This window comes from Marmota flaviventris, chromosome 12 (assembly GCF_047511675.1).
Source record: "Marmota flaviventris isolate mMarFla1 chromosome 12, mMarFla1.hap1, whole genome shotgun sequence".
In the NCBI taxonomy this organism is placed as follows: Eukaryota; Metazoa; Chordata; class Mammalia; order Rodentia; family Sciuridae; genus Marmota; species Marmota flaviventris.
Window position 1 is genome coordinate 14,496,771 of NC_092509.1, and position 25,902 is coordinate 14,522,672.

General features: G+C 41.9%; 1 protein-coding gene across 1 annotated transcript in view; it reads left to right on the plus strand.

Moving 5' to 3' along the window:
- The window catches only part of Ryr2 (ryanodine receptor 2), a 478,528-nt gene that overhangs the window by 22,214 nt on the left and 430,412 nt on the right, over positions 1-25,902 (plus strand). The window contains exon 3 of the mRNA XM_027947992.2: positions 17,143-17,262. Coding sequence (XP_027803793.2) covers positions 17,143-17,262 — 120 coding nt within the window. The remainder of the gene's footprint in view (positions 1-17,142; positions 17,263-25,902) is intronic.

A 25,902-nucleotide genomic window follows, 5' to 3' on the forward strand; every position in this document is an offset into this window, starting at 1 on the left:
CAAGTTGGAAAAGTCCTGTGAATCCACAGGGGGAAAAGTGCTTTGGGTCCTGTGTCAGTCACCACACGATCAGGGCATCTTTTGCTCCTCAATATCTTCAACATGAACTGAGGGATTTTTCTTGATTTTATTTCCCCTCAACAGTCATCACCCAGAGATTCTGGGCTGGAAATTCCTTCTTTCTTAATCCATATGTAATTTAGTTTTGGTGTGTGGTACATGCCTCATGCCTTCCTCTTGCTGGAAAAGGAGCAAAGGGCATGTTTTAAGTTGCTGCGACACGCAACTGAACCAGTCAGCGTCACTCCAGGTGAACTGAGCTGGCTACTAAATAACCAGAGACAGAAAACACCTTTATTGGGGGTTCAGTGATGGCTCCTTGACCCGAGCTTCCACAAATGAGGCAAGGGAGGCAAGCAAAAGAGACGGCTCGCCTGAAACCCTATTTATTGGGGGGAAGACATTGGAAAAAGTTCCACTCAAATAAGGCAAGGGGTTGGGTTTCAGGGGGTTGCATGGTTGTGTCTTGTGCTCAGCAGATTGACTGGCATCTTGGAAGGCCACACCCATCTCAGGTGCTGTGTGGGGATCATGGGCAGAGCAAGTGAAAAGGACATGTCCGTCACCCAGTCCAGTCAGAGCAGCAACCTCAGTCCAGTCTCTTCATGTGCTCAAATGCGCATAGCTCACACATACAGCCCATGGCTGGCTTGTGAAATAAGTGGGTATTTGTTCTTCAAGGCATGTTAAACAGTGAAAGAAGGAACCCAGTTTCCATGAGAGTGAGGAACATAAAGCCATGATAATGTCTTGCCACAGAAATGTCTGGAAAACGAACTCAGGGTTATCAAAGACACAAAGATGGGCAGCTCTTAGATGCTTTTTCCATGTAAAGATGTAAAAGCATGTTGGGTTGAGCCTCTCTAATATCTGGTTTTAAGGACCAGTTTCTATCTAGGCGCAGTATCCACCGGAGCTTCAGGAATATTCATGACTTGTCTCCACATGAAATGTGGTTGTTCTGAGATGCACGGTGTGCACCTTGCTATTATTCCTGTCCTGTGACCTCTTCCTTGTTATGGTTTGTACGTGAGGGGAACACCTCACGTACAAACGTGTGAGATAATGTGAGATATGTGTGAGATAATGCACGAAGGTTTGGAGGAGAAATAACTGGGTTACAAGAATCTTAACTCAGTCAGTGAATTGATCCCTAATGGGATTAATTGAAGTGGTAGAGAGTGGCTAGAGGAGGTGGGAATGGGGGCGTGGCTATGGGGTACGTATTCTGTATCTCAAGAGTCCAGTCTCTCTCTCTGTTTCTTGATCACCATGATGTAAGCTGCTTCCATCTGCCACACACTCTGCCATGTTCAGCCTTGCCTCCAGTCCTGAGAAATGGAGCTGGCCTTCTTTGGACTAAGACCTCTGAAACCATGAGCCTTCAAATAAATTTTTCCTCCTCACAGTTGTTCTGGTCAGATCCTTTAGTCACAGCAGGGAAAAAGCTGACTAAACAGAAATTGGTACTGATAAGTGGGGTCATTGCTGTAACTGATCTGACCATGTGGATCAGAAGCTTTTTGAGCTTTTTGGAATTGGTGGGAGGAATTTTGAGATGTTTAACAGTGCAACTTGGAAATGCTTTAGGAGCCTAATGGTCAATTCTGGTGGGAGATCAGAAAACCAGAATGGCAATAGGATCATGATCAGTGAAGACAGGGCTCCAGAGCATTCAAAGAAGGATTCTATTGGATTTTGGAGTATTGGCCATTTATGTTATGTTCTGGCTGAGAAGTTGTCTTCATTTTGCCCATGTCCTAAGACTTTCTGTGAGGCTGATTTTAGAAGTGATGGACTTCTTAATCTGGTTGAAGAAACGTCTAGGCAGGAGAGCATTCAGGTGGTGGCATAGATACTGCTAGCAGCTTTTAGCTAAGTTTATTGTGATAATCAGGAGCAGAAAGCAGAGTAGAAGATTTGGAAAAAGTGAAGTTGAAAGGCTCCAGTAAAACTGCACCTAAGGAAATCCTAGTTGTTAAAGATAAGACCACCACTAAAGAAATGTTAAAGGCTTTGCCTAGAGACAATAAGAAAGATGGCTTGAGGGCGTCTCAGGAGCTGGCAAGACCACACCATCTCAAGCACAAGGGGATAAAGGTAAAAATTCTCGAAGAGACCAGTGGGGCACCCTTCTTGCACAAGGGGACCTAAGAAATTTTTTCAATGTGTTCAGTCACCCAGACATTCAGAGACTGCTGCAGCAAGGGTCCCAGGAGGCTTGGCTACTGCTCAAAATGGCGGCAGATCTTGGTGTCAGCCACATGGTGCTGGCTCTGCAGGATGCTGGGGTTAGGGATTAATGGAGGCTTCCACCAAGATTTCAAAGAAGGCTTGGGAGGTTAGCCAAAGTGCAGCAGGGTCAGAGTCCTCACTGCTGTGACTAAAAGATCTGACAAGAACATTCCACAAGATTGCCTCTGCCTTTCCTGGGTTTCATATCCTGTATAAGGGCCTTATGGGTGGTCAGTTGTCCCCATGACTGGTAGTGTGCTACAGAAATGGCCTGTGACCTCGTTCATAACCTTGTGGCTAATCCACGTTATCAGCTGGCCATGGGCTGGTGCTTCATAGTTACAAAAGACCTTTTTATTTTGTGTGTGTGTGTGTGTGTGTACACATGTATGTTTAATTTGATCTTTATGATAGCTAGCTATGTGATGTTGGCAAGGGGTAAAGGTAATTTTTTTCTCATTGAAGTGGATTACCCCAATGTTGAACAGCTAAAGAGAGGGGTGATATTTTAACTCATGTGTCTAACTACTAGCTGGAAATTCTTTGTCTGCCTGCCTCAAAATATCCACAGCCCTAAGAAATTCTGCTTGTTGCCTCCTTTTTCTGTGTCTTCGAAAGACTAGTGTTGATTTTATTATTTGCATCTCTTCACTCATTCATGCCTCAGATGTTGACTGAGCATTGTCCAGGTGGAAGGATGGACTTAGCTTGTAGCCAGAGGTTCTTGTCCTTTGGGAGAACAGTGTAGGAGAAACACCAGGAAGAAGTGTGGTGAACACTGGGTGTCATGGTCCTGAGGGAAGCCCTTGTGTGCCACAGGATTTGAAGAATAGTTAACTTCCTACCTGTGGAGGTCAGTTTCTCTGGTGACTGTACAGCCTTCCTTACAGCCTCAGGAAGCATTGGCTGGGTGAGGTGAACTGGGGAGTCCCTCTGCAGAACTGTGGTACATTTGGAAGCTGGAGGGATAGCAAGGCTGTGCAGTGGATGCTCATCGTGTGGCTTGTCTCTTCCTCCTGCTGCCCTGGTGTCCTGATTCATCATTGCACTGTTACATGCACTCCGTCATGACTGCCATCCACTCCTCCAGGTGCTCTGAGGGCCTTAATGCGTACATTTTCTGAGCCCTTAACTCCTCACGTCCGACTCACTTACATACTAGCAGCATTTGATCTTCTGAGCCACTTGTCTTCTAGCATGTTCTGTCATAACACCACATGTTCTGGAAAGATTCTGGAGCTTGCAGACACTGTTCGATTTCAGTGTGTGCCATCCAGTGCTCGAGACCTTCACCTCAAGGGGCTCGCGGCTGTCCTGGCAGGTCACTGTCTTCTGTCCCTCTAATCCCTCATTCCCTGGCAATGACTTTACTTCCTACTTCACTGAGGAGACAGATGCAATAGGAAGAGAAACTTCTACACCCACCCACCTCTAAACCATCCTCTGCTTTTGCTCATCTCTGGGACTAGAACCTCCGCCTGGCCCTAGATTGCAGTAGATGCACTATCTATCTGTTGCCCAGCCTCCAGCTTTTTTGGCCTTATTGAATCTTCTTGGGATTATTCCCATCTGCTTGTGAGAAGATGGCAACATCTCCTTGCTCTGTATTTCTCAGGCATATCAAGGACACTTTTTCTCAGGGTCTTCTCCCAAATATCCTTGCAGATTCACCCGAGAGGCCCTTTTCCATGGCCTGTTTAGAACATCAAGTCCCCTTGCTTCTCTGTCCCACTCTGCTTTGGTTTCCTCATGTCAGTTTCTTAACAAGCATGTATCTGCACACAGCTGTATAGTTTATTGTCTAGTTCTCCTACTTCTGTTGTTTTGGTCCCCTTTTTCCATAGTTCCCAGAGGAGAGCTTGAATATGGCACGAGCCCCCCCAGACCTCCTGTCTGATCCACATTGTCTTCAGCTGCTGGCCCTTTCTCTAGGCTTTACTTCAGGCGCTGTGTCTACTGCTCTGCTCCCTCACCTTGCAGCCCCTCTCTAATCCCTCCTTTCTGGACCTTATCTCCATCCTCCACTAACAGCACTGACCACCGCTGAGCACCGCACTGCCAAAGACCAGGGCAGCCCTCTGCCTCCTTGGCACTCATCTTCTGCTTAGCGTACTGCGCTGTTCACTGTCTTTCCCCCTGGAGCCTGTTTACCTCGCCAGGCTCCTGATCCTCCTTCTATGGTACAGCCCATCCTCTGTGATGGTTTTGTGTCACGTCCCCCTCCTCCCTGCCTTTTCTGCTCCTAATCTGCTGTGTACAAGGTCCAGAGTTCCTTTTAGATCCTCCCGTCTTGAGTGGGATGTTGATGTTCCTTGTTTGAGTGATTTGAACTGGTATCAGATCTTTTAATGCATTCTTCGTGTTGGTGACACCTAAGTATCTTCAGCCACCACATCCCTGAATCCCACCTCTGATTGTCCAACTGCCTCTTGACCTTGCACTTGTATAACAGTCATCCCAGACGGAACTCGTCTGAACTGGACCTCATGTCGTCCCCCTGCCAAACTGACTCTCCCTGGCATTCTCTTTCAGTAAAGAAAACTACCTCCTGCCCAGGTGTTTGGTGCAAAAACCTCATGATCACTCTTTCCCCTTTCTCCATCCCAAATCGGCAAATCTGTCAGTTCTTCTTTTAAACTGTATGGACTCTGACGTTTTTCCAGCAATTCCAGGGTGATAGAAGCAATTACCGTTGTAGGCTGGGGCCACAGTAAGAAGCTTCCATGCTCCCAGCACAGTAGCCTGCATGCTGCGCCAGAGAAAGGTGTCATGTCTGTCATTCTCCTGTGTGCACCTCCATGGCTCCCAGCATGCTCTCACTGAATGCTGAAGCCCTTCCCATGGGCTGTGAGACCCCTAGATCTTCTCTAAGTCCTTCCTTCCACCACCCCAACAGCCCCCTTGGGCTCCCCGGGCCCTTCCCCTGAAAGCCCTTGTGTTTGCTGCTCTTCCCACCTGGGGTGTTATTGCATACCGCCCCTCCCAGCTCTGTGCAAGTTGTGGCTCAGGAGAGTTTCTGACCACCTGGTAATAAACCTCTTCATTGCTCTTGACTTTGACCCTGTCCTTTTTATTCTTGGATTTTTTTATACCTGATGTTCAATTTTCTAGTTGCTTATTATCAATCTCTCCGAGTGGGAGCTCAGAGATACAAGAACTTGTTCTGTCTTGTGTTGAATGAATGAATTTAATCGTTTCAAATATAGGAAGGAGGAAGGAACAATTATTTAAAATATTGTACATTCTGAGCCATCTTTCTTGGGTACTTGGTATAAATTATACTTTTGATTAATCCCTTAAAACAATCTCCCCAAGATAGGATTTCATTTATTTTCATAGATGAAAAAGTTGTAATCACAGTGATTATTCTTAGGAGAGCTGGGGTTGGAGCCCTGGGTGTTTTCGCATGGAGGAGTAATGCTCCTGCTGTTACTTCATGTTGCCTGCCTGTTATAAATTAAGGAGTAATCATACTGTAAATTGTCATGACAGGACTTAGGTTTCCACCTAACAGATGCAAATGCTGGGATGCAGTGGTAGGCGGGTTGCCCAGGACTTCACTACCAGGACGTGAGCTTCTGGTGAGCATTGGCTTCAGAGCTTTGGTCCTGATTTGGCCTCAGGGGCTTTATTTGTATAAATACAAGATTTCTGACAAGTACTTAAAGCATCTCACTTTATCTGGGTAAATTTTAGGTTTTTTTTTAAAATTTTTTAATATTTATTTTTTAGTTTTCGGCGGACACAACATCTTTGTATGTGGTGCTGAGAATCGAACCCGGGCCGCACGCATGCCAGGAGAGCATGCTACCGCTTGAGCCACATCCCCAGCCCAATTTTAGGTTTTTGTCCATGACATTTGACCCTTCACAAATTGGCCAAGGCTCATGTTTGTGAGTGCCAGGCTAAGCTTTTCAAAATCTAGTTCTAAAACTTGCACCATGGTTTTCTTCCATGTACAAGTGACCTTTAGTGGATCTTTACAGTACTGGTGTTGAGATTAAAGAAAGTTGAGCTGCAATCTGTTCTGCTTGTACATAACTTCTGCTGCCCCAATGCATAGCCCGACTCTTACCAGAAGCACACATTGCTCAGGTATAGATCACTATTCACTGACTCATCCCCAGGCCAGAGAAAGGCCCTCTGTTGAAATACTTGAGATGGCAAGAAAAGTGAGGGGATTCACTGAATGCCCACAAAAACCTAGGAGTTGGTGCTTTATGTTATAATTAAATAATTGCACTTAGAATTGGCAAGAAAAAAGAGAAGTTTAATAGGTCTGCTAATTACAGAAATGAATTGAAATCGCAATGGTTGAAATTGCAAACTCTTACTGTTTTTCAAAAGCAAATCTAAGAATCCCTAGATGAATATTAATGTCCATACAAATAAGAACTGGGAAACCCTTGTGTAATCATAAAAGTGGGGATACATGTCAAAACACATCTCAGAGACAAGTTTAAAATTACTTATGTGAGTATTGCCCCATGCTCCATGTATTTGCTGAAAACTCTTTTGATTTTATTCTTGGGTACTGGTTTACTACAAATCTATCCTGATTACTGTTACATTTTTTTTTTCATTTAGTTGGGAAACTTTGTCCTTGTTCTGTGCATTACCAGAAAAATACAACTGCTGAAGGTCATTGTATTGTGCAATACAGAAAGGGCAGTGTCCTCTGAAGTCTGAAACTACCTCACCTTGATGGTGAGCTTGGGATGTTTGCATTCTATGTCATTTAAGAAAGTCAACCAAGGAAAGCTCTATAGATGTTTGAGTCTTGGTTTTGTTTAGTTGTCTTTGGCAGGAGGCTGAAACCTCATCTCTCCAGAGATGGCTGGTTGTCTATGAGGAGACGGTGAGTCGGGCTCCAGATTGTTCGTGGTGATGCTAAAAGGGTCAGGGAGGGCAACTCGTTGGTGCAGTTGCTCCACATGGATGGATTTCTCAGTGCATGTGAGGCTCCTCCGATGGAGACTATTGCTAAACTGGAGTGGAAAGGCATCGATGACATGTTTATGTTCAGAGGCAGTGTGCGACTTCTGCTGGCCTGGCCAGCTGCCACCACTGACAGTTGGAAAATTGAGTAAGAGGTCTGAGGTCTTGATCGTGTCTGATATTTGGGTGTTTCTGTCCAGCTCCTTGTGGCTGACATTACCCAGGCCCACTGTGACAGCTGGCCTCACAGCCCATTATCTCTTACATGCCATCTTGTGTATAAACTTAGCTGTAAGAGTCGTGAGCACAGAGCCACAGATCACTCCTGAAGCTCTAGTTTTTAAGATCAGCCCACATTACGTCACCTTGCATAAGATCACAGAGCCATGAATAGGTGTGCCCATCAGCAAAATTCCCAACAAGAACAATTTGGAAGAGGAAAAAGTTTATTATGGCTCACGATTCAGAGGTGCAGTCTATCGCCTGCTGACTCCATAGCTCTGGGCCTGAACTGAGGCAGAGCATGGTAGCAGAAGGGCATGGAAGAGGAAAGCAGCTCAGCTCATGACCGCCAAGAAGCAGAGAGAAATGGAGGGAGGAACCAGGGACAGGATCTAATCCCCATGGGCGTGCCTCCAGCCATGCTCTACCTGCCTGCATTTACCAGCCAGGACACCAGTCCTTTCAAATGATTGATCCACCAGATGGATTAATCCACTGATTACATTTTAGCTCTCATAATGGAAACATTTGGCCTCTGAACATTGTTTTATTGCCCATCATGAGCACTTTGGGAGACATCTCATATCTAGACCATAATAATAGTCAAGCTGGTAATGAAATATCCTTTAGCTCCCTCTATTAAAAACAAAGCCAGAGAGCTGCACTCAGTGTTTCCCATTGAATATTTTCAAGGGATTCTCCTCTTGTACCTTTTCACAGACCCATATGTGAGTGCTAGAAAGGACCCTGGAAGAAAGGACCCCTATCAGTGGGGAAGTGAGGCCTAGGCAGCCACGGTGAAGTCCACACAGGACCACGTCACTGCCAATAAGGACACGATGAAGGGGAAGCATAGGTTTCCCTCAGAGCTTCTGTCGTGTCCTCACCCTGTCTAGGAATCACTGTCCAGCCACAGGTGCACATCATGATCAGTGGCTTGCAGGTCACTCCTTTCTGGACCTGTGGGTGGTTGGTGTGGTGCACCTGGTTCCTTCCTTGTTTCCCGCTGGTCACTGCATGGAATGTGATGCTTACAGGAAGGGATAAGAGGGCATTGGCCCCCACAGATCAAGAAATGCACCCAAGAAGCAAAAGTAGCCTGACCACTACAGGAATGGTAGGAGTGGAGTGTGGATGGCCGTGGCCTTGGAAGATCCTGCCCATGTGGCCAGAGGAACTGGGCCAAGGTGAGCTTGTGGATGTCCATGTTGGTGACAGTGCTGGACACTGAGGGATGTGATGCTGGGTGAAGAACTCATCACTAACGGAAGTCTCAGATGTTTCATGAACACTGGAAGCTGATCTAAGCTGGAGGGAGTCTGGCAGTTCACCAAGGCACAGAGAGGTCTTCGCTCCATGTGGGAAGCTCCGTGATGGGAGAAGGCAGTAGCTGTGTTCAAGCTACTCAGCATAAATGTTTCCAAAAGGAAGAAAACTTGAATTCTGTTTCTAGTGTTCTATGTTACAGCAGTATTAAGTCACTAAATACATTTTTGTTTGAGTTTTTTTTTTTCATTTTTCTGTTCATTTGTAAATCATACAGAATTTTTAATGCCTGGACAAAAACTTTAAAGTCCATGGCACAATTATAAACCATGATAATTTTCCCAAAAACTGCTTGAAGATAATCATCTATATGGTTCTATACTATCATGTAAACTGAGGACTTAACGTGTTTTTTTTTAAACAAATGTAGATTCAATGAGTCCCAAAATACTAGCTTGTCTATCTTAAATTCTCATTTGCTCAGTTGAAGTACTTACTTTCTGTAAGAAAAAAATATAGGTAATATGTTATTTGACCACATGCTAGAGAAGTCTAAAGCAATGGTGGAATAAATAAACTGGCAAACATTAATCCTAGCACCTGCGACAGCGTAGGTTCTTGGTAAATGCAGTGTATGGGCAGGATCCGATCGCCTCTCTGCACTTCTCCTGCTCCCACCTAGTCTAGACCACCATCTCCCCCGTGGCTGGTTGCAGTTACCCCTAGTTCACACTGCGCTCCACACCGGGGGCGTGGCCCAGTGGTTCTCCATTTTCCCCAGTACAAGCTGAAGAGCTTATGCTGACTTAGAGGGCTTTCATGCCAACCTCATTGCATTATAAACTACCATCCTCTCCCTGGACTGCTCTGCTCTAGCTACAAAGTTCTTTCCTGCTTGTTTTATTTCCTTTTGGAGATGGGAGCTCAACCCAGGGCTCACGAGTGCTAGGCACCCACTGAACTGGTGAGCTCCATCCTGGCTCCTTCCAGTTCTTTCTGTAGCTAAGACTACAGGGCCTGGGGGGCTTTCCCCAGCCTTCCTTCTCCCCAGGAGGCTGCTTGCTCTTCCTTCCATGTCCTTGTTCACAAGTCACCCCCTCTATGAGGTCCTGACAGTTCTAGTCAAACCTTCTGTCTCTAACCGATACAGCTTTTGATGCTTGTGTTCTGTTTCTGTTTTGTTTCTTAGAACTTTTCATCTTCATAACATCAACATAATTATAAATTTATTACATTTGTGTTTATTGGGTTTCATCGCTTGCCAGCACATAAGCCTAATGAGTTTGGGGATCTTTGGTTTATTTGACGATTTATCTCAAGCACTTAGAACGTTTCTTAGCGCATGTTGTATCCCGAGCAAGTATCTGTTAAATGATGGATGAATATTTGGAAGAAGCTGCTGCTGTTGTCATTGGAGAATTATTTTTCATGCTGTACTATTTCAGCACACTTGGCAACATTTGTTATAGAAATTACGTCTTATTTACTCATCACAAAACTGCCTGAATACAGTATTCTAGCTCTTTCTCCCCATAAATATTAGACCTCTATTCTAAGTGGTTTTAAAGTCACAGGAAGTATACAACAGAAGGAATTCAAACCACACCTTGTCTTTTGAGCATTTACTATGTGCAGTGATCTAAGATGGATGATATGATTGCCTTAGGTTTTTACTAAATCATTTATATCCATTGGGCACCTGGTTTCTATGGAATGGAATCTCACCTTCTGGACAAATAGCTTTTTAAAAATATGTTTGCTTTTTAGTTGTAGATGGGCACAATACCTTTACTTATTTTTATGTGGTGCTGAGGATCGAACCCAGTGCTTCATACATGTTAGGCGAGCGCTCTACCACTGAGCCATAACCCCAGCCCGACAAATAGCTTTTTAAGTCAAGGCTAACCCTGGAACAATTCTCATGACATAACCCAGGGAGCACACCAGGTACGTTTAGTAAATGTGAATTAACCTTTTGGAATGCAAGCATACTAAGTAGTTGGCATGATGTGAGGGGTTTTGTAATGGCCAGAGTTCTTAAGAGTTTCTCAAGAGCTTTGGAGAGTATAAGATGAATGATTGGCTTAGATTCTGTATGCAAACAGCATTGTTGTAATAAAAGTTTTACTATGCTTATGTGGAAATAAGGAAACACAAGGGGCCACTTGCCTTTTTCAGTGATCCAGTTGGGCTTTATATTGATGCTGTGGATGTTTATGATATGTGAAACATTTGTCACAGTTCTGACAGATAGGCTTGGTAATTTTCTTCCAAAATTGCCCTATTTCTTGGCTCCATGAAACCATGAAATCACTTATTGGGGTCATACAATACTAGCTTTAATTGGAAATTAAATAGGCTCTTAACCTTGGCAATTCTACAAAGAGACTCATCCATCAGCATGAAGGCACGTGTTGTGGACAATCACAGGTAGACTGGGATCTGCAGTCACTTCAGCAGTACGTTAGTTTTGCCAGGTGCAGTGTTAGGCAATGGAGATGTACTGGGGAATGTGCCTGACCTCATCTCTGCTCTCTCACAGCTGCTAAGACCAGGGGATGTGCAGAGGGGCGGAATGTGCTCTGTGCGAATGGAAAGGGGCAATTCCTACCTGAGAGTAACTTACACTCTCGTGGTTGATGAAGTCTATTCCTTGTGTTAGAAATATTTTGGGAAGTTGGTAGGGAACTGCAGTGGGAGGTACTGGGGACAGTAAATGAACACATCCCTGAATGCTAAAGACTTCAAGGTATTCGTGTGAAGAGGTTGAATACCTTCTGTTTGATGTTCATTGGTTACAACAGAGGACAGAACCCCTTCATATGTCACCCCCAGGTTCCTTCCCATCCCTCTCCAGGGACTCCCATTCCTCTTTCTCTATTCTACTGGTCTTCCTTCTATTTTCAAGAGATCCTACCCCCTCCCCCAACCTTCTTCCTTCCACAAAAGAGAAAATAGATGACCCTGGCTTATTTGAGTCTGGCTTATTTCATTTAATGGAATATTCTGAAGTTCTATTCATTTTCCTACAAACGATAGCACTTTGTTGTTCTTTGTGGCTGAATAAAACTCCGTGATATATACCACATTTTCTTTGTCCATTCACCTAACCTGGTCCCATAGTTCGGCTATTGCTAATTGTGCTAGTGTGAACGTGGGTCACCGGAGTGTTCTGACTTGAATTCTCTAGGATTAATGCCAAGGAGTGGTGTGCTAGTGTGAACGTGCATCACCGGAGTGTTCTGACTTGAATTCTCTAGGATTAATGCCAAGGAGTGGTGTAGCTGGGTCATGTGGTGGTTCCATTTGTTATTTTATTCGTTCATTCCACTATTACTTATGGAGGCTTTCTTGTGTGCTGAAAGTCTGCTAGATTCTGGGGCTATAGTTCTAAGAAAAAAAGTAGATTCAATAATCAAACATCACTGAGCACATAAATGAGTGCATAATGACCAACCAAGTAAATTAACAGAATACAGTGGTGCAGGAACACAAGACAAAAGAATTGGCCTAGCCTGGTGTACCAGGGGAGGCTCGTGCCTAAAAGGAGGCCTGAATTAAGATTCAAAAGATAAATAAAAAGCTTGGTTGGTCCATGCCAGCATCTCTAACCCCACCAAACACCTGTTCTGGGCTATCAGATACGCCCTTAAAAACCCCTAGGCAACAGACAGCCATTGGCATAGCTCTCTGGGCCCCTCTATGGGAGTTCTGGTTTCTGTCTATTAAGCTAATCCTGTTACTTTGCTCTTACCCTGTGTCCATGGATTTCATTTGAATTTGCAAGACAAAGAACCCACCTGATGTGCATGCTCCATGTTCCAGTACTAGCACGCATCATCAGGCTGGTCATTCATGGTTAATTACAGGTTTTGAAAATTTAAAAGGCAAAATGACAATCAGAGTAGAATCTATTCTTGTAGAATTTTGGGTTTGGATCTGATTTCTTGTGAACCAAGTCTAAATGTGTTGTCCTAGTGAGGGACTAGAGCATGAGACACAGGAACTCAAAAAACAAAGGAGAGTGAAGGGTGAAAATTGAAGGGCATTTTTCATTTCCCCAAGGTAAGAATGATGGGAACCATGTATACACAAGCCTTAGATGCTCCACTGGCACACACAACCAGATGTGAAAACAAGAAATGTGAATTAGGGCTGAGTATGGTAGTGCATGCTTGTAATCCCAGCTACTTGGGAGGCTGAGGCAGGAGGATTGCAAGGTCAAGGCCAGCCTCAGCAACTTATTGAGACACTCTCTCAAAATGGGCTGGGGATGTGGCTCAGGGGTAAATTGACTCTGGGTTAAATCCCCAGTATCCCTCACCCCCTAGTGTGAATTAGGAGATGGCACCTGAAGCCAGGTAGCAAAAACTAATTCAGAAGAGGACTTACAACCTACCAAGATGTACCTTAACTACATCTGTATTCTCTTAACTGAGCAGTGCTGCTCCTGGATCTCGTCAGTGTTAGGCAGTGTTGATCTTAGAATGTGATCCCCATGTGCATCATATATGTGTTAACAATACCCAGATTCACCATGTAGGTCCCAGTAAAGAGGAAAACCCAACTTATGACAACCTCTGAAATGCGAGGTCTGTGTGCTGTCCAAGGGCAATCATTCTGGAGAGTCTGCTTGGAGGTGAGAGAGAAGCTAATTAAAGGGACCCGGCGGTGGTTTGTGTTTTGGTGTTTGGTCCAGCAGGCATTTGGGATTTATTATATTGTGTCAAAAGGGAACTTTTCACTTACTGAAATGTAACATAAAAGGTGCTCCCAGGTAAAGGAGCAGACGCTGTAGGCCACGTCAGGTAAATTCTGCCATTGGAAGCTGAACCATGACTCAAGGTTCTGACTGTAGCCTGTCTCTTTGGCTGAGCAGGGATCGCTTAGATGTAGTGTTGGGCCTTTGCCAACCCCTCTGTAGGCGACATTAAGGCATTAGGTTGAAGGGAAACTGAATAAGTGAGTCAGGATGATTGCAAGTTCAAGGCCAGACTTGGCAACTTTGATCTGTCTCAAAATTCCCCAAATTTGATGGGGTGGTTTAATGTCTTTCAATTCAATTATTTATGTAATTGGAATTTACTTGAAATTGATAAGCATTTCCACACAAGCTGATTTTGTCCAAAGTATGGTACTGGGGACTGAACCCAGAGCCTAGTCCATGCTAAGCAAGTGCTCTACCACTGATCTATGTCCCCAGCAGACTCATTTTAATATTCAGCTCTTCTTGATGCTTTCCACACTCCTGTAAGGGCTACTTCTATCTATTGGGAGCCACATCCTTTCTGGGACCCATTTTTGCATCCTAGAGCCTCAGAGTGTGGCCCTTGTTCTTGAGCATTCATTAGAAATAAAGCCTTAGTCCCACCCAAGACCTACAGAATCAGAAAGTGTGTTCTGGCAAGATCTGTGGGTTGCAGGATGCATGTTCAAGGTTGAAATGCACTCCCACACATGACAAACATGGTAAAAATCAACCCAGGCAGCAGCTAGGGGCTGATGACTTTCAGAGCAGGTTTAATGATCTGGTTCCTGGAAACACACAGGATAAATCCTCTTAGCAAGCAGTTACTCTGAGCCTGGCTTTCCTCATCTGTGTGTGTGTGGGTGCCTTTGTGTCCCAGGGGACAGGGAGGATTAAAGAGTGAGAGCGGAGGCAGGCACAGCATGCTTCTGGGAAATCCAGTGTGTTTCTCTTGTGCAAAGCTTACTTAGTAGCACTGGTCAGACGTTTGTCCCCCAGGTTTATGGTCTGCTTTCACCCCCCCCCCCCACTTGCTGTCCTCTTATTCCCAAGCTCTCCTTAATTAGTACATTAAAATAATTGACTAAACAGTATTCAGATAGTCTCCAGCATCCGAAAAAGAGTCTTTAACTGGAGAGTGTCATTTATGTGTCAGAGCTGGTTCCACAGGGCCAGCGAGATAGCAAATACACCCCTGGGGATGTGGTAAGGCACCAAGCACACCAGCATCTTTTTCTTTCTTGTTACACTATACATTTGAAAAACGCCATTTGTCTTTAGCTTGCAGATTACATAAAGTACTTTGTGATTTTTTTTTTTTTTATTATGGCCATGCTAAGCATGAATTTACATTAACATGTATTTATATGAAAATCAGGCTCCTTTTTTTTAAGCAAATGACTTTTCAAATAAAATGAATGTTCACTGAAAATTAATGAGCATCTGGAGGGAAAATTAGGAGGTGGTTGTTGAACACTGGGCTTTGCCTGTGGCTGGTGCTGTAAGGGCGCTCTGAAGTACTGCTGCTACTGTAAGGAAAATAAAAGCAAACACACAGGATCACAAGGGTTTTAAATCCAAATGAGAGTCGCTTTTCTAACATGGCTTTTTTCTATGAGTTAAAAAAGCTTATTTTCTGCTTTTTAAGATTAATTCCATCTCGACACGTCACTTTTTTTTTAGAGAGAATTTTTGATATTTATTTTTCAGTTTTTGGCAGACACAACATCTTTGTTTGTATGTGGTGCTGAGGATCGAACCTGGGCCGCACTCATGCCAGGCGAGTGCGCTACCGCTTGAGCCACATCCCCAGCCCCATCGACACGTCACTTTCACTCTGCTATTCTGCCTTGATGAAGGCAGCCTCTGGATATACTTGTGTCCATTAATATTTTGAGTCTCTTTAAAAGGTTTGATTGAATATATTTATTTCCTTATAAGTCTTTGCATTTGAAATCTCAAAATACAGATGGCTAAATATCTTAGGCACTTGCTATTTGGAACCTATTAAAATGAGAGCTTTTGTTAAATACAGCTACATCTCCCATTTATTTAGTGTCTATTTAGTGCGATTTGCATCTCACTGTCTTAAGTACTTTCTATCTCATGATCACTTTAGAGATTAGTTTCCTTGCCTAGATCATGCAACTTAGTGAAACGAGAGTTTTGAGATGAACTTCAATTCTCTGCTTCTGACAGGTGGGGTCCTACAACCTGCAGATACCTGCAGCTAAAAAGTGTGGCAGCTCTTAATGGCAGGCCCTGGCCTCCAGGGTTGTGGGAGACCCCCGCAACTCGTTGTGAATTTCTTTTTCTAGCTTCCTATCTTGTGAATTTGAAGCATGGGCTCCGCAGATCAGGATGATGTGTACATATAACCCTGGGATTTACTGAAGAACAAGAACAGAATTCTGGCAGGCTCCATAGCAGGTTTTCTCCACCACAGCAGTATTGTCCAGGGGTTCCTGTAGCACCTGGATCACTGGGATTGGTCTAAACTTAAGCTCCTTAGGGTTTGAAAACAGTACCAATGCTATTGGTCCAAGCTTATGCTAATTAGAGCTTGGAAATGTACTAACGCTATTGGTTAGCTCTGAGTTTCATTTACATTTGCCTTATTTGCATTTTCTCCCAATTTGGGGAAGGGGGAGCTTGAAGTCACAGTGGGTGTCTCCACTGCAGCTTCAGTGTGGTGTGGCTTCTGCAGTGGCGTCTCAGCTGTGTGCAGGCTGGGCTGTGGCTGGGTGAGGCTGGGTGATAGACAGGCTTGCCCCGGCTCACCTGGTAGTGGCCCGCCTTCCCTTAGGCCTGCTATGGCTGCTCCACATGGCCCTGAGCGGTATTTGCCACCTGCGCTCCAACCCACCTAGGCCTGTCCCACTGCTCTGCTGTGCTTCTCAGCAGGGACCAGTAGGCCAGCTGAGGCGAGGAGTGGTGTCACTAGTACATAGCAGAGTAAGGATGGGAATCAGATCCTGGTAGCTCTTAGGTCCGTGCTTCTTGCAGTACTTGTGCCCGTCTGTACTGTCATCCCGTTGATCATCTTTCCCATGTGCAGCTTTTCCTGTAATCCTGTTTCATTAATTGGAAGCTAGTGTTGTATTTCAGAAGATCGAACTAATAAATGGCCTCTCTGTAGATTTTTAAGCAGCCCAGGATCATTTCCAATATGATCAAGTAGCCAATGCATGGTTGAGCTAAGATTTTCCAGTCAATCTGAACCCAGAAATTCAGTTACCGAGTTACTCCCTGTGTTAGCAGGCACACATGTCATTACACAGCAATCAGAATCTGTCCCATTCTTGATGATACTTGATATCCTAGAAATATGTCAGAGAACTTCTTGGTGATTCTGATGATTAAAATTGTGCTTAAGAGTACTAACAGGAAAATCCTATATTTTACTATTACTATATTCTCTGTGGGAATTGGGAATAACAGCAAGAAAAGTATTGATTGCTCTGAATGGCAGTCCCCATTCTCTTCCACCCAGTTACCTTTTTGCAAATAAAAAGGGCTTTGGGAATTGAGTCTACTTTTATTTTTATATTTTTGGACAGTTGTGAACATTTGGCTCAGGTTTTTTAAAAGCACAAAAAATCTTGTTTTTCTGGATATGATTTACACTCATGGTGTCCAGTCTCACCTTTTCTTCCCTTTCTCCTCCTTTGCAGGATGATGAAGTGGTTCTGCAGTGTACCGCAACCATCCACAAAGAACAACAGAAACTGTGTTTGGCAGCAGAAGGATTTGGCAACAGACTTTGTTTCTTAGAGTCCACTTCCAATTCCAAGGTAGGATGCAGCCTTTCAGGGCTGTTCCCACTGTTGCGTTTCACATGGCTTTTACGAGCCCTCTATTATTTTCTGTGGAACCCATAAAATTAAAAAATGCTTTCATACTTCAGTATGGAAGTTTTTAGGTAAGCCTCTACTGGACACAGAGAACTGGAACTTGTGAACAAATGTAGACAAAGTCTTTGCTCCGTGAAGTTGATTGTAGTGGAAAAATAAATAGGGGATGGAATTTCTGGATGGTTAGGGCCAGAAAGATAAAGGGGGAGCTGAGGAAGATTTGCCCTGGTACAGAGTATTTCAGGAAGGCCTTTCTGAGATGGCGACGTTTGAACAGCCTGGAATCAAGTGAGAGAATGAACAGTTCTCAGTTCTGGAACCTTCCACAAGGAGGAACCAGGTAACTCAAGGTGGGTAGGAGTGCACATGCAGAATGTTTTCAGAACTGTGAACAAAGTGCTAGTGGCAGCCGCTGAGGCCTCCAAGGGACCAGCCGTAGAAGGCCTTCCAGGCCAAGATAAGGAGTTCAGGTTTCTTTTTAGTGTGAAGGGAGGTCATGGGGTGGTGGCTTTTGGTTTAGCATTTTAAAGATTACTTTGGCTCCAACATGGACTTGAGGCTGTAGCGAGATCAAGAGGAGAAGCAGAGGCTCTTTGGGAGGTGCTTGCTGCAGCCTGGTGGGAGCTGGGTCTTCCAGCTCTTCCTCTGCCTGGAAGTGTTGGCAGGGGAGAAATGTGGGTGGGTCTGGAACATGCTGTGAGGACAGGCTGGGTTTGCTGATGGATCAGACAGTGCAGAGGAAGGGAAGGAGAGGAAGCGAGGGTATCTCCAGGGTAGGAAATCAAGGAGAAAACGGTCAGTTTAGTACTTTGGTTTAGCCTGTTGTAGATTGCACAGTACTTCGACATGTGTGATCTCATCTAATTGTCCCAGTAAGAAGAGCTGTCATTGTCTTCGTAGTCATTGTGCAGATGAGACAAGGGAGCTAGCAGAGGCCCAGGACTGTTCATAACTGCTCAAGGTGACCCCAGGCAAGAGGTCAGCCATGGCTTCTCACGTTTGTGCCTGGGGCTTTGAGCTTCACATCCTTGGTGTACTCTGCCACTGAATCCCTTTGGTGGTTCTGTAAAATAATGAGTGATGTGTATATGTGTATCCTTGGTTTACTATAGGAATTTATGCTAAATAACAATATTATATTAGTTTTTAGCAATACATTATGCATCTTATAGTCCTATTTAGATTTATTTTAGTTTAACAAGGTTTTTAATAGGACATTCCCTTTGTACAACTTAATGGGGACAGGTTCGGTTGTGAAAAGTACTCCTTAAAAAGCTATTAATCATTTCATTGTGGTATTTTCTCTGTGGTGTCTGGTATTTCTGTGGTGGCTAGAGGCAGGCCGATATCTTTAGTTAATCTGTTTTTTTGCCTTCTATTTTATATTGGACATTGTAGGAGTTGCTGTTCTCCCAGTTCGCTGATGAAAGAGCCCATTTGCAAAGCTAAACAAGACATCCTGGATTCCATAGTGGGTGTTATCACCTCATGGTCAAGTTGAGCATTGACTTAGGATGTCATCCATTTAAACTGCCTAGTTCCTGTCAAGGACCCTTGACCATGCAGTTGCCTCTAATGACTTAATGAACTGAGTTGAGTATTTTAACACTTCTTATTTTCATGCTATCTTGTACATTTCTGATTTATCTGAAAATTGACATTTGACATCAGATAACTGGATTATAAGGCTGTTTTAAAGCTCGTAAAAGCCATGGGCTGGGTCAGGGCTACAACACTTAAAATAAGGCTGTTGGTTCAATCCCTGGTATTGCCAAGACAAACAAAACTGTTGTTTAAGAGTTCTTACAATACAGGTGCCCTTTTCTCTTTGCCACTTAGATTGCTAACCCTCACCCCTGCCCCCATCAGTTTGTCTCATATCTCCTTTTGCCTTTTGCCCCTGACTTGGAAGCCCTTCCTATACTTCTCTGCCTGCTGGAACACTGCTTGTCCCCCAAAGCCTGTTTCGGACACACTCTTCTGGGTTACTTTTTCTGAACACACCATATTTCTTTTTTTTTTTTTTTCCCCCCGAGTACCGGGGATTGACCTTTGTCTACCAGTGAGCCACGTTTCCTGGTCCTTTTTATTTTTTGAGAAAGGTTCCACTGCTGCCCGTGCTGAGTGCACAGGGATACCCCTCCCAGGCCACATGTCCCTCTGCACCCCTGAGGGCCAGACATCTCATTTATCTTTTATCCAAGCACGTGGTGTTGAACTAATAAAATTTAATGGATAACTAACTTTGAAAGGGAACCAATAGTCTTTAGGCTGATTAAATATTTCTTTCTAAGACTTTCAATTTTCTGTAATAACTGTCAAAAGTGTACATCTTAGTTCATGTTTTCAATATGTAAACCTGGATAGAGCTGTACTTCACACCGATGTATCTGGATTTGATATTTGTTGAAAATGGAATGTTGCCTTTACATTTTTTTTTTCAAATTAGCATCTCCTATATTTATCATAGATGTAGGGAGAACAGAATAGTTATTGGCAATAACTAGTGAGACACGGTAAATTATATACATGCTCCCAGAAACAGTCCTAGGAATACCTCAAGCTACAGAACCATTTAACCATTACTTGTTCAGACTGATCTTTGCTTGCAAGTGAATGGTTCATAATTGCTGTATCAATGGTCCTGAGAAAACAGAAACATTTAAACCCCAGGACACATTTAGATTAATAACTCCTGATTCATAACTATGGGTATTTACTATGTGCCTCTGTAATAAAAAGCTTCTCATCTTTGTCTCTGTATTTTGGAACTGAGAAGTTGGGCTTCTTAATTTTTAGGAATTAGTGACCTTGAGACTAACTGACCTTGTCATTAATAAAGATTGAGTCAGAAATGAGAAGTTACCAGGGAGGCAGAGTTCTTAGTCTTCTTGAATTACGATGTAAAAGCAGACACAGCCACAAACACAGTAAAACTCCAGACTCACAGAACAAACATAATCTAAAGCAAATGGTGGGGTTGGGGGTGGGGAGAGACTGGTCAGGTAGGTTCTTTCTGGAGCAGTCTTGGTCCTCTAGGCTTTCATAACTAACCAAATAAAGCTCCCTTCCAGGACAAAGCCCTGCTGGCGGTGGGGGGATTGTTGGGAATGGAGTCTGTAATGGGTGGGGGGAGAGGCAAGGATAGAGAAGGATCAGGCAAAAGTCATAGGGGGAGGGGCAGAACTGATAGAATTCATAAAGAAGAGGCCCTATTTTTCCTAAGGAAAAACCATGGGGTCAAGAGCTCCAAAGGCCAGAGCTAACACAGCTAGGCGGCCTCCATTAACAGAATGTGGCACCTCAATTTTTATTTGTCCACTTGGTATTCCTTTGTTGCCTAGTAATTATATATAATCAGGTATAATTCATAATATATAAGTTCAGTAGTCCAATTTATATACATTACATAATTATAATTGTTTTTATATATAATTTACATATATAATTTTAGATATGCAAAAGAGTAAGGTGCAGAAACAATATCTACAGGCAATAAAAAGTTTTACCAGATAAACAAACTTAAGGCTGTGAACTAACGTTTCAAAATAGGTTAAAAGAATTTCAGAAAATTGGAGACAACATGAAAGAATAACATAAATTATAAACTTGAAATAAGACGAGTAATAACACTGGAAGATAGCAGAAAGATAACAGGAGTAAATTATAAATTAAAGAAAACCTAATTTTAGCGGTGGAGACTGATCTCGATGGGATGCCAGAGTGTACATACAGGTAATGCCATCAAAGAAATACAAGATGGAAAAGAAGTCCAAAGGGAGTGAAGAGTGAGACACTGAAGGACACGTCAGGTGAAGTGACAATGACATGGCTCCTGGTTTCCCGCGCAGCAGAGCGGCTGCAGTGAACTGCGGGCGGCAAGCAGGACCTGAAGCGTGGAGCCTACCACGCAGGCTGAGGGTCCTGAGGTGCTGAGAGCAGAGCTGTCCAGACCTGTCACCCTTGGCGGCCAGGCAAGGCGTCCTACCTATGCCTGCTGCAGAAGCCTGCTCTGCACAGCCGCCGCAGCCAGGGCCTGGACTCAGACTTCCTAGACCAGCTGGGAGAAAATGGAAGTAGGCAGAGCTGATTGGACGTTGGGATTCCAGAGTTGACCAATAGCATTAGTATGTTTCTAAACCCTAATTAGCATAAGTTTGGACCAATAGCAGTGAATCCAGTGGTATATAAACTCCTGGACTAGCAAATCTGGGAGTTCCGCTTGTGTTCCAGCTCTTCAGTAAGTTGTATGGTTTGGTCCGCGGATTTCCTTCTTCATGTTTATCAACCAAATAAGAAGAAATTGGAGCGTGAGCTCCTGAGTCTTTTAGAACACTGGAGGCCATGCCTGCCAATGAATGACAGCTGATGAAAGTTCACCGCAGGGCACTGTTTCTTACACAGACTCCACAGAGAAATTCCAGTGTTATCTGCCTGCAAAAGCAGGGAATCAAGTATCATCTCAAAACTTCAGTTCCAAAAATAAGGAAGAACTATGTAGGGGCCCCGCTGGCCTGAGAGCACATTTTGGGAGGGCCAGGCAGTAATCTCAGAACCAAAGCAGTGTTGTAGTACAGAGGTGAACTTTTTAAAGGGAAAAAAAAAAAAAAAAAAAAATATATATATATATATATATATATATATATATATATATATATATATATATATTATATATTATATATATATTATATATTATATATATATTATATATATATTATATATTATATATATATTATATATTATATATATATTATATATTATATATATATTATATATTATATATTATATATATTATATTATATATATATTATATATTATATATATTATATATTATATATTATATATATTATATATTATATATATTATATATTATATATATTATATATTATATATATTATATATTATATATATTATATATTATATATATTATATATTATATATTATATATATATTATATATTATATATATATATTATATATATATATTATATATTATATATATATATTATATATATATATTATATATTATATATATATATAATTTTGCCTTTTTAATGACCATGCTTTCTGCCAAAAGAAAACACAATAATGGATTATCTTTTCTTGGACTTCTCGAATATGTCAACAAAGGTCCCCAACAGTTAAGAATGTGGACACAAGTAGAGATGGTGTTTCCGTGAGCTATCCGATAGGAATTTGCTGTAGAGCCTTGGTGTGGGAGAGAGCATGATGGAGCTGTCTCTGTGCTCTGAGGCTGCAGTCAGCCAGCTACCAAGAAGTGAGAGGAGGACAGGGAGAGTTTAGGACAACTACCTTCCACTTTCCGATTACCTTATGAGTCCTGAACGAAAACAAATGGTGGAACTTCAGCTAGAAGAGAAGGGTAAAGTGAGGAGTCATTAGCTAGTTTCAGTTTTGCTCATAGAACTGATAAGGTAGTAACCAAAAACATAAGGACTTAAGGGTGTTATTTGAAGATACTGGTATTAGGGAAGCCAACATTTAGTACCTCTAGAAGATATTTGTACCTTCACTTCCTCATTCCATGAATGAGGCACATACTTAATACACGTAGTGTTGTAAACACAATGAACAAGACCGTTATAAATAAAGTGAAATGATATATTTAGTCTTTGAAACTAAAATGAGTTTAAACAATAAGAGTTGAGACTATATTGATCATGCAAATAATGGTAAGTGGGCTTGACTTAACCTATTAAAATACAAAAAATTTAGGCTTCACTAACACAGCTAAACCTGACACTGAAACAAGGGGATTCAGAAAGGTCAAAACTGAAGGATAGAAAAGTATATCAGATTCATATCATGAAATGTGAGTAAAATGAACGCCATTGTCTGAGTCTTTGTCAAGTTTTTAACTTAAAGACTTTGAGAGACAATATTTTATAATGCTAGAGGGTTCACCTCTCAATGAAGACAGTAGTTATGGCTCATAACAGAAACTGCTTTTATGAAGAGACTCAAGAGTTGCAAGGAGAGACAGAACTACAGCACACTTAAACTAGAAAAAAAGTGAGGTGCTCAGCATGATCGTGAGATTGATCTTTGAGACCTGTCAACATCTGAACCTCAGAAACAGAAGGTGAGTTCTTTGATAGTGCACAGGTAGCAGTAGAGATAGTTGACCGTATTTTAGGCCACAAAGAAAACCTTTATAAACTCCAGAGTAACAATAATACGAACATGATCGAAAAAAAATAAAATTTAGAAATTAAACAAAAATCCCACAACTTCTCCTGAAAACTACTCCCCCCCGCCCAATGCAAAAAAAGACTTTTCTACCTTAAAATGACAAAGTACAATATTAAATACATCTTGGGTCAAAAGAGAAATGTAAAATAAAATCCAAGAGTTTCTTGAACATCATAACAAATACATGATATTTTAGAACATGTGAGATACAGCTAAATTATAGAATTAAATACATATAAAAAGTAAAAAAGTATTAAAATATTAGAAAACTAGAAAAAGGCCAACAAAGAAAGCAAAAGTAAGTGGGAGGGAATTAATAAAGATAAGTTAATCTTAAAATTTGGTTCTTTGGGGGGAAAAAGTGGATAAACCACTGATCAAAAAGGAAAAAGGGACAGATGTTCAGATATTAAAAGTTACATAAGGAATTAAGGGTGTTGTAGTACAAGGGTCAAGGAAGAATAATGGATTAAACTGGAGGAAATTAAATCATGGGCCATTTGCCCAATTATATACAAATGAATTTTAAATTGTTCATGAAATATTAAATTTTCTGCAAAAACTCCAGATTACCAAAAATGTGAGAATTCTCCAATAGGTCATGCACCACATTAAATAACCCCTGTTTACCTGTGCTACTTAAATTATTCCAAAGCATAAGCCAATCATGTGGAAGATTTGTTTATTCCAAAGTTTATCCAGTATTACATGGATTTCAAAATCTGAAAAATGATTTTGCAAAGAGACTCTATAGATTAATTTCACATTGATCCACAAATCTGAGATAAAATATCTTTTAAATAAAGAAACCAGGGTTGTGTTAAAATCTCTATCATAATCTGTGAAGTTTGGGAATCCAGGGTGTAGCTTCGTGTTGTAAATCTGTTAATACGATTCTCAGCATTAGCAGAAATGAAGAGAGAAATCTCTTAAACTTTTCCTTAGATGGGAAAAGGTACTGGACAAAATTCAAATTCTGTTTACATTTAAAAAATACTGGAAGAGGAATCGATAATATCCACTTAATATGTTACATGTGCATAGTGAGGTGCATGTGAAAGGGCACACACTTCATTTCAAAAGTGGGTACTTTGCTTAAAGGGAAGCACTAGTGGTGGTCAGGTGTAAATCAGGAGGGATATCTGATCTGTCCTGTGTGTGTGTGTGTGTGTGTGTGTGTTTGGGAGCACAAGCCCACACAATAGACACAATATTGGCGATGAAGAGGTAAAACTATTTCTAGTAGTAGATAACTTGATTATCTAACGGACTAGAAAAAATCAAGGAATGAACTATGAAAATGGGTTTATGAGAGAAATCCATGAAGAAGCAGGTTACAAAAATCAGTAACAGGAACTTTTGTATATTCAGTATATCAGCTTCATAGATATTGGAATGTAGATGTGTGTGGAATGATACTTAGTACACACAACACATACAGAAACTCGAGCTTTCATTAAGATAGGAGATCAATAATAGTCTAAGGCCAATCATTTGCTAACATACAGGCATTAAACTTGAGTGTTATTCATATTTGCCATTTTTGACAGGAACATTATTGATGATTCTTAAATTACATGTGCATGTGTTAATCAACTAATTTTTCATGTATGTGTTAAATTGATACATTTATTAGGACTGCAGATTTAAGTGATTTTGGTTTTTCTTTGTGGTTTGTTTTTAAAGCTCAAATTGGATCAAAGGGTTACATGAAGATATTTGTCTTTATATTGAAAATCATGCTTTAGTCCCAGAGACCTTTGCTCTTGAAATATGAAATATAATTTTTACCTTATTTATATTGGTTTCATCACTGCTGTTTAAAATTTGATAAAAGTTGGGAAAGTATGATAGAATAAAATCATGAATATTTCATTCTGAAGAATAAATAATATGTTTGTATTCTGAGGGGCTCGTGTTAACGTTTTGTAACCCCATTTTCCTTTTGTGCACATCTTTCTAGAAGTAAACTTCCACACTGTGTGCCAGGTGACTCTCACGAGGACTACGTGAACAAGGCCTGGGCTGGCTGGCTTTGCTCTAACCAGCCATTAAGGTGGAAAAGTCATACTCTTGGCTGTCAAAGTCTGCTAACTGGCCCTGCCAGGGTGTGGCACAGTACGGCTGTTCTCTCTCCTTTTCCCTTATAATCATTTTATGATCAGTAAGATATTTGAATAAGTGGGATAATTGCTGGTTAATCTTATGTTCCTTTGGTAATGTTCAGTTTATTCTAGGGATTTTAAGTTGAGTTACATTAAGAAATGACTCATAGTTGATGTTAAATCTTTCTAATTTCAGGCCTAATGTATTAGCAAATTTAAGATAAATGTTTTGTGTGGATTTTCTTCTAAACTCAAATGAACCA